The sequence below is a fragment of the Palaemon carinicauda genome, chromosome 42 (genome assembly GCF_036898095.1).
Source record: "Palaemon carinicauda isolate YSFRI2023 chromosome 42, ASM3689809v2, whole genome shotgun sequence".
NCBI lineage: Eukaryota > Metazoa > Arthropoda > Malacostraca > Decapoda > Palaemonidae > Palaemon > Palaemon carinicauda.
The window spans coordinates 38145718-38159225 of record NC_090766.1 but is presented as its reverse complement, the minus strand read 5'-3'; the positions used below and the strand labels follow the sequence as shown (position 1 = coordinate 38159225).

General features: G+C 35.8%; 2 protein-coding genes across 3 annotated transcripts in view; one reads left to right on the top strand and one right to left on the bottom strand.

The window, feature by feature from the left end:
• LOC137633346 (mucin-2-like) overlaps positions 1 to 13508 on the bottom strand; it is a 113981-nt gene that overhangs the window by 19908 nt on the left and 80565 nt on the right. The gene's annotated exons all lie outside the window — the stretch shown is intronic.
• The window catches only part of LOC137633109 (uncharacterized), a 53246-nt gene continuing 49192 nt past the window's right edge, over positions 9455 to 13508 (top strand). Inside the window, exon 1 of the mRNA XM_068365270.1 lies at positions 9455 to 9603. Coding sequence (XP_068221371.1) covers positions 9455 to 9603 — 149 coding nt within the window. The remainder of the gene's footprint in view (positions 9604 to 13508) is intronic.

Sequence of the window (13508 nt, the reverse complement as noted above, 5' to 3'; positions counted from 1 at the left end):
CGTTTGGACGAAGTCATATACAATGTGAAGTCGGTCTTGTCCTTTTCATTTCATCATATTTAAATGGTGTCTCGAAATCAAAATTCTAATTTAATGGTATTCTAGACCACATAGATTTCAAGCTGTTTATTTGCTTGACGTTATATTTAATGGACATGGGCAGGACATAGAATGTGAATGACAGATAACAGATGGGCATTAAGAATAACAGAATGGGTCCCTATTATTATTATTATTATCATCATCATTATTATTATTATTATTATTATTATTATTATTAAGCTACAACCTTAGTTGGAAAAGCAGGATGTTACAAGCCCAAGGGCTCCAACACGGAAAATAGCACAGTGAGGAAACGAAACAAGGAAAAATAAAATATTCTAAGAACAGTAACATTAAAATAAATATTTCCTATGTAAACGAAAACTTTAACAAAATAAGAGGAAGAGAAATAAGATAGAATAGTGTGCCCAAGTGTATCCTTAAACAAGAGAATGCAAAAGAAGAAGGGGAAGAAAGAGAAGACGAAGGGTTGACGAACTAAGAAAATTTGCGGGTATAGACTAGCATAGAAAGACCACAAACAGACGGGAGTGCAAGGACATGTCTGAGGTATCTGTCCTGCAGTGGACTAGCTATGACTGAGGATGAGGATATTGAATGCATTCATAATAACACAATGTAAATTTCACTTCGTTGTGCAGTTGCTAAGTTGAGATTTGTCGGATCATAATAAAACCCTTCATGAGGTTTAAAAGACTTTTTTTTTTTAAATAAGAAAGTTATCAAAAATAAATATTTCAAAACATCATTTGACAGACCTAGAAAGTATTAGAGTTAAAAAAAGTGTGTTGGAATTGGCCCCTTTTCCATCTACATAGTCTCAGCACCCTTATATAATAAAAAGCAAGTGTGTACCTGTGTGTTATATATATATATATATATATATATATATATATATATATATATATATATATATATATATATATATATATATATATATTCTTTCCTGTGATGCTGAGCAGCATTGCCAAACAATTAGCAACTTAGCCTCTCCCCGTCTGTCGCGTAGAAGAGAGAGAGTAGTCATACCCTGGTGAGAGGGGTACCCCAAGAGGTAAGTTAGGAAAGGGGTAGGTAGGGTTAAATATCTGAGCGTGTACATATATCTAAATATTTAGCCATAATTTTTGATTGGTTGCATACAGTAGTATAGTGTTGACCCCCATTCATTAAGTTTCCTCCAACATTGGCAGATTAAAATGAGCATCAGAGACAGAGTGAGGAGGGGAGAGAGACTGACAAACTCTCCTGAAGAGTAAACAATCCTTTCACGTGTGAATGGGACGAGGGAAAAGCAACAAGCAAAATATGTAGCTAAGAAAAGTTTCAGATGCAGCACCATCTACTAATGGCTATATGAGTGGTTACATTTGCCCCTTTCCAATCTACAAAGAAAGGGCCAGTGTTTCTTCAAACAGATTCTATTGGCCCTTTGCACTTCATTCCCTCCTTTTGGAATCATCCGATTTAGCTGTTCAACTTCTTTAACCTCACCTTGATCTAATTTTCCTATTTCATGTAAGAATAAAGCCTTCAAACGGTTATTGTAGTCTACATCTTTAGATTGGCTGAGACTGATTGCAGTCAAAAATCATTTTATATGCTAAGCCTACAAGTATCGTGATTGGCCACTACTTAATGGTCCTTGCTCTGCCGTGGCTCGCTTTACTCACAGATGAACATTATCTCATTGCTCCTCTGTTCTGGCAAGCGGTACATGAATGTGTTCCGCACGTCAGGCATGTGGGTCACTGTACTGTAATTGCTATAATTTGTTTTATTATCATTATTAGCATGTTTACATGAATCAACTGTGTTTGTGGACGGAACATGTTAAAAGATTTTGGGCTGTAGCTAGCCACTTCTGTCTACCATCGCTCAAACTTCTTGGAAGTTTTTTTTTTGAGTAAAATAAATGACAAATGACATCGATTGAATTAGTAAAAGAATAGTAACTGCCAAATGTATTCAAGAAAACCGATGGCTGTTGACAATTAGAATAATCAGGTAAAATAACATTAATAGTCTGATACACAAGTCATGGAAGTAAACAAAGGTGGTAATTACCTAAAACAGAAAACCAGTAAGAGCATAACAATTTGTTAACAAATAAATCAAGTCAGTAAATGTTGGTAATCTTATGTTTCTTCCTCCAGCATGTTTTCTTTTTTTAAGTTTCTATAGTTTATATATGAAAGATCTAATTTAATGCTGTTACTGTTCTTAGTATATTTTATTTGGATTGTTTATTACTTATCTTGTAGAATTTTATTTTTTCTGGTTTTCCTTTCCTCACTGGGCTATTTTTCCCTGATGGAACCCTTGGGCTTATAGCATCTTGGTTTTCCAACTAAGGTTATAGCTTAGCTTATAATAATAACAATAATAATAATTGCATAATATGTGAAGTATGTAAGTAACAGTAATAACCAACTATAAAAGAGTTAAAGTGATGTTAAAATTCGACTTGATCTCTCACGTTTGAGTTCTATATACTCGTAGAGAGAAAGAGAATCTAAAATTGAGATTTTTCTCCAGCTAATCTCCGAATCCCTTGAGATTACAATGTTCTTCCAAAGGAATCCCCGCGTAAACAATCCGAGTCTCCAAGTGAACCACAAATCCTTTCATTAAAATGCTGAAAATAACCAGAATTCAAAGGAATTTCCATCACAAGACGAAGGAATTTAAAACATGCTTAAGAGCTACAGTGCTAACACCTCACTTGCAGTGTTTGTTTTCCATTATACCACATCGATTGAAGGTAGTGATCTAGATTTGGCACAGCCTTTGGGGTTAGGCTGGTAACCTCATGCCCTTTGGGGTTAGGTTGGTAATCCTCTGCCCTTCGGGATAGACCGGTAACCCCACGCCGTTTGGAGTTAGTCTGGTAACCCAAGGCCCTTTGGGTTAGGCTGGTAACCCACGTCCTTTTGGAGTTAGGTTGGTAACCCCACGCCCTTTGGGGTTACGCTGGTAGTCCTATGCCCTTTGAGGTTAGGCTGGTAAGCCCACGCCCTTTGTGGGTAATCTAGTAACACCACGTCCTTCTGGAGTTATTCTGGTAACACCAGACTCTTTGAAGTTAGGCTGGTAACATTATGCAATCTGGGGTTAGGTTGGAAACCCTCGCCCTTCTGGAGTTAGTCTGGTAACACTAGGCTCTTTGGGGTTAAGATGGTAACACCTCACCCTTTGGGAATGCTCTTTGGAGTTAGGCTGGTAACCACTTTATAGAATATTATGTAGTACTGAGCCTTATGATGGGTAAGGCAAGACTGGAGAATTTCTTACATACCGAATATTATGTACAGAATGGTATCGCTCGGAAAGATGTGATAGCAAAGGATTGTGGGAATTATGAAAAGTCTTATGCAAGATGCATAAAGAACTAACTGAACGAGAGTGTCAAAGATTAATATCAAAATCATAGATAAGAGATTTAATAGACCACAAGTTTTTGTCCAACAAATCAAGATGAGATTCAGCAGCTGAAGATCAGACAGGAGAACAATACTCTAAACAAGGCAGAATGAAAGAATTTAAAAATTTCTTCCGAATATATTGACCCTCAAAATTCTCAAAAAAGACTTTCTCAGTAGGCCAATATTTTGTTCAATTGAAGACGAAACAGACAGAATATTTCATGAAAGGGAGTTTGCAATTAAGTCGCACCTAAAATCTTATAAAAGAAAGTTATATATAAGAAACATCATCAATGCAAAGATCTGGATAATAAAGAGCCACTGTCCTCGACCTACTTATTATTATTATTATTATTATTATTATTATTATTATTATTATTACTTGCGAAGTTACAACCCTAGTTAGTGAAGCAGGATGCTATAAGTCCAAGGGAAAAATAGCCCAGTGAGGAAAGGAAATAATGAAATAGATAAACTAATTGAGAAGTAATGAACAATTAAAATGAAATATCTTAAGAACAGTAATAACAGTAAAACAGATCTTTCATATATAAACTATAAAAAGAAATTATGTCAGCCTGCTCAACATGAAAACATTTTCTGCAAGTTTGAGTTTTCTTGTTGTTCAACTATTAAAGAAAAAATATCTTCTAATATATTTAAATCTTTGTCAGGGTAGATGCGATCTATTTATACATGTAAATAGCATTTTACACAGTAATTTCTATATCAAAGGGTTATTTATGGGTTGATATTTGAAAGTATAAGTAACAGCATGTAAAATGTGCTAATCATACATTAAGAACACACACACATACACATATATATATATATATATATATATATAGAGAGAGAGAGAGAGAGAGAGAGAGAGAGAGAGAGAGAGAGAGAGAGAGAGAGAGAGAGAGAGAGAGAGAGAGAGAGAGAGATGCGTATCTAAATATTCACTTATGCCTCAACACAAATAATATTCAGTGGCATGAACGATCGCCATAATTGAAAAGGATTTATATAATTATTATTCCTATCTCAAAAGATAGTCAGCTTAAGAAAATCAACACCTTTCAAAAAAGCAGATTCTTTCAAAAAAGAAAAGATTCCACATCTTTGTACATCTCATACTCGATGATGAGAAATAAGCGGTGTAATTTCACGCAAATACCAACATGAGAATGAGAATGTTGACATGGATGTGTGGGGTGACAAGAAGAGATAAGTTACGGAATGAGGTAATTAGGGGTACCACAGGAGTTAGAAAACTATCAGGTAAGATCCAAGAAAGTAGACTGAGGTGGTATGGTCATGTCATGAGAAGAGGTGAACAGTATATTGGTTGGAGAGTGATGGAAATGGAGGTACAAGGAACGAGAAGGAGAGGGAGACCAGAGCAAAGGTGGATGGACTGTATCAAGGATGACCTTCGATCAAAGCGATTAACCGGTGATGAAGTATGGGACAGAGGTAGATGGAGAACGCTTGCCAGAAACATCGACCCCACATAAAGGTGGCTAAAGATGCAGACAAAGAAGAAGAAGAAGACCAACAGAGAGAGAGAGAGAGAGAGAGAGAGAGAGAGAGAGAGAGAGAGAGAGAGAGAGAGAGAACAATCATGCTGATTTGTTAAAGTTCTAAACATAATACAAATCTCCTAACAGATTACAGCAGATTCAATACTACACAATATTCTATAAGTTTTATTCCACCTGTGATAAGATCGTGGATTGATTGATGGATTGATTGATTGGCTGATTGATTATGATTTATCTGGCATCCTGACTCAAGATTGTGGAATGATCCTCCTAATCGGGCAGTTCAATCAGTAGTAGGCCTACTTAGGAAGTTCAAACTTGCAGCGAATGTTTTTATGTTGAACAGGTTAACGTAAGTCTCCCTTCATAGTGTTTATGACAGATCAATTTTAACGTTGTACTTGTCCATAACATATCTTTTATTAATTATTCATTACTTATCTTGTAGTTTATTTATTTCCCTATTTCCTTTCCTCACTGGGCTTTCATTCCCTATTGGAGCCCTTGGACTTATGGCATATACAGTGTATAATAATAATAATAATAATAATAATAATAATAATAATAATAATAATAATAATAATAGTAGTAGTAGTAGTAGTAGTAGTAGTAGTAGTAGTAGTAGTAGTATATTAATAATAATAACAATAATAATAATAATAATAATAATAATAATAATAATAATAATAACAAACGAACTGTCATCATCACTAACATAGTAAAAAAATGACTACTCCAAACGAACTATGAAAATCATAGCGAACAACCCCAACAAACAAGCCATGCCATTTGCCAGAGCAATTTCTTAAGCCGAAATCTCGGGCCGTGGAATGCAGTGTTGCCATTCTCTATGGGCTCAAAACCATACCGCAGCATACCAGAATTTAAGTGAGGGTGACTGGTAAGAGTACCACAGTCCTGCCAATGGGCAGTGGTATGCGAAGAAATGCCTATAGTCTCATTTTAGTGTACAATCGTCTGGCAATGTGTCCGGGACTCTTTTTTTCCTTTTTATATTATTATTATGATTACTAGCTAAATACAACCCTAATTGTAAAAGCAAGATGCTATAAGCCCAAGGGCTCCAACAGGGAAAATTTAGCCCAGTGAGGAAATGAAATAAGGAAATAAATAAACGATTTAAGAAGCAATGAACTATTAAAATATTCTAACACTAAAACAGATATTTCAAATATAAACTATAAAAAGACTTATGTCATCCTATACAACATAAAAACTTTTGCTGTAAGTTTGAACTTTTGAAGTTCCACTGATTCAACTACCCGATTAGGAAGCTCATTCCACAACTTGGTCACAGCTGGAATAAAACTTCTAGAATACTGTGTAGTATTGAACCTCAGGATGGAGAAGGCTTGACTTATTGTGAGATAGACACGTCTGATGAGTTCTAAATTCAAATATTTTTTCAACTCAAGGCTATGAATAAAAAAATTAATTGTTATTCATGATTTCTCAAAGATGAATCCTCGTACTAAACGGAACAATGTCTCAATCATTGCAGGTACCCCAAATCCACATTGGAGGTTTTATTACTAGCCTAGAGTATAAAAACAAATTGAAATGTATTAAAGTGAATCATGACATCTCCTTTGCCTTTTAGTAGGGCAAATACTTTTAGCTGCAGTGGTAATCTATTAATCTGGATAGCTAACAATAACATGAGCATTATCATCCTAAAATTAACCCTTTATTATTATTATTATTATCATTATTATTAGCTAAGCTACAACTCTAGTAGGAAAAGCAAGATGCTATAAGCCCAAGGGCTCCAACAGGGAAAATTTAGCCCAGTGAGGAAAGGAAATAAGGAAATAAATGATATGAGAAATAATTAACAATTAATAAAATATTTTTAAAACAGTAACAGCATCAAAACAGATATTCATACACAAATTATAAAAAGACTTATGTCAGCCTCTTCAACATAAAAAACATTTGCTGCAAGTTTGAACTTTTGAAGTTCTACCGATTCAACTTCCCTTGTATTAGTTTAGTGTCTATACCATCTCATTACTACATAACCCAGTCTGAAAGCATGATACTAAAATCCTAAAATATCTATGTTGTACCTTAACTGATACCAAAACTATTCAATGTTATCCACTGACGTTATTTTGGTCCATTAGTAGTCGCCCTTTGATTAAATTACTGACTCGGTTAAGAACATGAAAATAAACCTAGGGATTTTTTTACTACTAAAAGAATAAGTTTTAAGGCTATTATCATCATTGCTCAATAGGGTGCATTTTAACTTGGCTAATTCTGTGACTCCCTGCATAGGAAATGAGGAATGAATACAAATTAGAAAATCCATATACATATAGATCTTATTATTGTTATTATTATTATTATTATTATTATTATTATTATTATTATTATTATCATTATTATTATTACTTGCTAAGCTATAACTCTAATTGGAAAAGAAGGATGCTATTAACCCAGGGGCTCCAATAGGGAAAACAACCCAGTGAGGAAAGGAAATAAGGAAAAATAAAATATATTAAGAACGGTAACAACATAAAGATAAATATTTCCTAAATAGAATATAAAAACTTTATCAAAACAAGAGGAAGAGAAATAAGATAGAATAATTTGCCCGAGTGTACCCTCAAGCAAGAGAACTCTACCCAAGACAGTGGAAGACCAAGGTAGAGAGGCTATGGCACTACCCAAGACTAGAGAACAATGGTTTGATTTTGGAGTGTCTTTCTCCTAGAAGAGCTGCTTACCATAGCTAAAGAGTCTCTTCTACCCTTACCAAGAGGAAAGTGGCCACTGAAAAATTACAGTGCAGTAGTTAACCCCTTGGGTGAAGAGGAATTTTTTGGTAATCATAGTGTTGTCAGGTGTATGGCGACAGAGGAGAATCTGTAAAGAAGAGGCCAGACTATTCGGTGTATGTGTAGGCAAAAAGAAAATGAACCGTAACCAGAGAGAAGGATCCAATGTAGTACTGTCTGGCCAGTCAAAGGACCCCATAACTCTCTAGCGGTAGTATCTCAACGAGTGGCGGGTGCCCTGGTCAACCTACTACCTTCATCTTTAACTTTAAAATAATAACACAGAAAGAATAATACCATCGAATATGAACAAAAACACTATTCTTAATATGTTAGGACCAATACCTAGGAACAAAGGAGAGACAAAGTACAAAAGCATGGAGATGAGTGGCGCACAGGGTTTGACTTCCAGCTGATAACCTATCTGTGTAGGTATGTGAAACGTCAGGTGACTGCTGCTTTGTTTCTGCAGAGCCACCCTATATTTATAGGATATGTTTTATAGGTGAATATGAAATATACATACGTGTAACTATACAGAGGCAGTCATTAATATACTTAGTATATACTTCTGTGGCAGTGAGATATGACCAACAATTATACGAAATGCATTAATTCACTTATGAGATTTGACAAATTCAGAAATTCAGTATTTCCCCTATATAATAAAGCGCAAGTGTCTAGCTCTATATATATATATATATATATATATATATATATATATATATATATATATATAAAACATATATATCTATATATATATTATATATATATATTTCCGGTCACCCATAACTCTCCCCTTTCCTAGGTTAGGGAGAAAAGAGAGTAGTCATACCCTGTGAGAAGTTTGGTGTGTATGAGCATTTATATCTAAATATTTAGCCATCATTTTTGACGGCTCGCGTACACTACTGAATATTTCCCCTATATTCAAGCATTTCACTTGATTAGTAGGAAGGCTAATATATAATTTATAAGGGCATAATTGAAAGTCAACAGACTAATTAGCAGGACGCAATCGAAGGTCAATAGACAGACCTTGGAATAATCATGGGCTTTGGCACTGATCATATGTACATATGGTCAGTCTCTAGGGCATTGCCCTACTTGCTAGAGCAATGTCACTGTCCTTTGCCTCTGCCATTCATGAGCGGCCTTTAAACCTGGGTAACGAGAACATGATTCCAAAATGACTAAAATCGAAATCTCATTCCTTCTTCTTCTTGGAATTCAGTATTCCTGTCTGTCGTTCCACTTGATGCAAATGTAACATGCAACATGCTAATCCATAACTGTGTCTGATGGATTTTTTTGGGGTGGGCCACAATGATGTTGAAGTCATGGGGTTAAAAATTGTTGAAGTCGTGGAGTTGAGAATTGTTGAAGTCATGGGTTTGAAAATTGTTGAAGTCATGGGGTTGAAAACTGTTCAAGTCATGGGGTTAAAAATTGTTGAAGTCATGGAGTTGAGAATTGTTGAAGTCATGGGGTTAAAAATTGTTGAAGTCATGGAGTTGAGAATTGTTGAAGTCATGAAGTTTAAAATTTTTGAAATCATGGGGTTAAAAATTGTTATAGTCATGGAGTTGAGAAATGTTGAAGTCATGGGGTAGAGAATAACATTGTTGAAGTCATGAGATTGAAAATTGTTGAAGTCATGAGGTTGAGAATTGTTGAAGTCATGGGGTTGAGAATGGTTGAAGTCATCCGGTTGAAAATTGTTGAAGTCATGAGGTTGAGAATGGTTGAAGTCATCCGGTTGAAAATTGTTGAAGTCATGAGGTTGAGAATGGTTGAAGTCATCCGGTTGAAAATTGTTGAAGTCATGGGATGAGAATTATTGAAGTCATATGATTGAGAATTGTTGAAGTCATGGCGTTGAAAATACCAAAAATGGGTGTGACAAGATATGCATGTGACGACTCCTTGGAGCCTCAATCAAATATATTTTACCACGCAAGAGATTGCTCCTGACATAAAAGTGCGTGTGTTTGTGCTTGTATGAAGGCACGTCAACCTACGCATACATGATGGCATATGATGTGTTGTGTCTATTATATGCATATGTACCGCAATGCAGGCTTTTCCTCCTATTCGTTACTTTGTTCGTTTCCCGTTCTCTTTTGCAGACTTTCACGCCACTGGTACCTTGAAGTGAAGAGGTTAAACGGAAGTTTTTATGTCCAACATACTTCGTCTTCCAGACAAAGCATATCCGGGAAAAACTCTCTGTATAATGTTTTACATTAAAATCAAATACTCTGCAATGGAACTGCAGAGATCTGGAAGGTAAGAAAGGTTTTCTTCGTGATCTCAATCCAGGAATTGTTCAGTTATGAGGTCCTTTGAGTGGGAAGTCAGTACTACAGTGGATCCTTCTCTTTGGTTACGGTTGATTTTCCCTTTGCCTACATATACACCGAATAGTCTGGCCTATTCTTAACAGATTCTCCTCTGTCCTCATCTGACAACACTGAGATTACCAAACAATTCTACTTCACCCAAGGGGTTAACTACTGCATTGTAATTGTTCAGTGGCTACTTTCCTCTTGTTAAGGGTAGAGACTCTTTAGCTATGGTAAGCACCTCTTCTGGGAGAAGGACACTACAAATTCAAACCATCGTTTTCTAGCCTTGGGTAGTGCCATAGCCCCTGTACCATGGCCTTCCACTGTCTTGGGTTAGCTATCTTACTTGAGGGTACACTTGAGTACACTATTCTATCTTATTTCACTTCCTCTTATTTTGTTCAAGTTTTTATAGTTTATATATGAAATATTTATTTCATTGTTGTTACTATTTTTGAAATATCTTATATAACTTCTCTTATTACCTCTTATTTGGGGTCTGGGCATATTGGTATACTGCATATTAGATGGTAGCAGTGCACGAGTGTGTGCACATTGTACCGTTCGTGTTTCAAATACGCTCATACAATGAGCGCATATGTGTTTTTCATCAGTCGTTCTCTCTCACTCTGATAATAGAACAACCTGTTTAAGCTTGCCATCGGGCGTTTTAGGATGTTTGAATTTTTGTGACATTCTAGTTCTCAGCTGCTTGTATATTAGCTCGTTATATGTTGAATAAAGTTTACTTGCATTTACCTCGCCTCTCTGTTAGCACTTAACAATCACCTCGAACAGTACTGTGACAGTTTGTTGCTGATCTTTAAAATGCTGATTATTTGCATGAAATCAGTATTTTGAATGAAATTTCAATACTTTGATATATTACCTCCGCCAAGGAGGTTATAAAATGAACTGTGTTTATTCATTTATATATTTATGTTTATTTGTTTGTCTGTTAGTAGGATTATTCCAAAACGACAGGACAGATTTCCACCAAATTTTAACAACGGATAGTTATTATGCTCCTGAAGAACCCAGTAACTGTTGGATATGATCCGGATCAAGAATGCGATTCTGGTTAGTATTGTAATTATTATACAGTAGAATCAGTCACAATGAACATGTGAAATAGGAAAAGCTTGGTCCGTAGACTGGTGATTGCCAAACTGGGGTTCAAGTCCCGCTCAAACTCGTTAGTTCCTTTGGTCGCCGCAACATCACCATCGTTGTGAGCTAATGATGGGAGGGTGTTTTGGCGAGCCTGTAAGTCTATCTACTGATTCATCAGCAGATAGTCATTTGAAAAGTGGCAAGAATAGGAATGAGAAGGATAAAGTGGAGGAGCAGGGTATGATGGAAGTGTAGAAGGTGGCGATGAGAGAGGGAGAAGAGGTGGAGAAAGAAAAGGAAGAAGAGGAGAAGGATGAGGTGAAAGGGGGAAGAGAGGGAAGAAGTGAAATAGGAAGAGAAGGATGAGGTGAAATTGAAAGAGGTTAAAGGAGGCAGACAAGGATGAGGTGAAAGGAGGTGAAAGATAAAAAGAAGGAAGATATGGAAGAGGAGAAGTTAAAGGAAGAAGAAGAGGAGAAGGAGAAGGAAGAGGACACTATATAAATGCAGGCTCCATTTCCCAATCTGCAAAACCATATCAACCATCTCTCTCTCTCTCTCTCTCTCTCTCTCTCTCTCTCTCTCTCTCTCTCTCTCTCTCTCTCTCTCTCTCAAGCAAAGTACGAAGAGAGACCCGGCTCCGCGAGTTTATAGACAACAAAGCGGCTATAATGCCCCACATTCCAGCATGCTAGAATGCAAACAGGGCCTGACAGAAATTACGTAAATTGTACCTTCTTTGAAGAGAACTTAAAGCCGTTTTTTAATCAAATGACATTAATGTCTTGAAGTTTTAAAGGTTTAAAGACCGCTTATAAATGGTAGAGGCAAGGGACAGTGACATTTCCCTATCGAGCACGATAATGCCCTAGAGACTGACCATATTGCATATGATCAGCGCCCAAGCCCCCTCTTCACCCAAGCTAGGACCAAGGAGAGACAAGCAATGACTACTGATGACTCAGCAGATAGAACTACAGGCTCCTCCAAAACCCCCATCCTTAGCTCCGAGGATGGTGAGGTTGCAGCAACCAAAGAAACTAACGAGTTTGAGCCTGACTCGAACCCCAGTCTGGCAATCACCAGTCAGGGACGTTACCACATCGGCCACTACAACCGCAAAGGCAATGATTTAACAAAGCTTCACTGTAGTTCTAGGCAAAGATATTTAAGATAATTTGATATTAACATCAACTGGATTCGAATTATAAATGAATGCATAAAAATATTAATAAACAGTAAATTAAATTATACAATTTAGCTAACAATTTGGCATTTTGTATTTTACATAAGGTCTTTTCATCCGACTATAAAAATATCTTAGCTATATAAGAAATAGCAAGTGTATATATATATATATATATATATATATATATATATTTATAAATATATATAAATATATATAATACATATATGTGTATATATATATATATATATATATATATATATATATATATATATATATATATATATATATATATATATATTTCAAGTCAGGCTGAGCTTTCCCCGTCCGTCAGATAGGGGGAGAGGGAGTAGTCATACCCAGTTGAGAGGGTGGTGCGTGTGCATGTGTGCCTATCTATCTCAATGATTAGCCTTCAGTTTTGAAGAGTAGTGTTTTCCGGGTATATGATTAAAAAGGTTTATTCTTTCTTACATAAAACTCTACGGACACATAACGCGGTTTTTCATTTAAGTGTTTACCTTCACAAGTGACTGAGTTCGAGAAAATCTATTTCACGTTCAATTTAACCAGTAAATAACCAAAGGGCAATTCACCCATTATATTAATTGTCTGAGGTATTATATTACTCGAGGATGGCCAATCTTTTTTTATCTTTTTTAATCAACATTTTGGCTGATGTTTTTGACAGTAAACAGAGTAATGAAAAACTTGAACTTCCTCATTCCTGTTTTCCTGAGGCTAAACTAACTAGTTTAGCTTTAGGATCTCGTGAAATTAAAGCTCTGTTGATGGACCTTGATGCTTATGGAGGTGTAGACCCAAATGGTATTTTTCCTTTGTTTTTTTTACAAAGACAGCAGATTTCTTAGCCCCAAAGTTATCTGTTATTTTGCGTAAGTTAGCAAGAAGAGGAGCTTTTAGCACTTGTTGGAGAATTGGTAATGTTATTCCTCAATGTAAATGTGTTTGTGGTAGCTCAAGTCCCACTGATTAACTCCCAATTTCCATAACTCCCATATTATCTAAAGTTTTTGAAC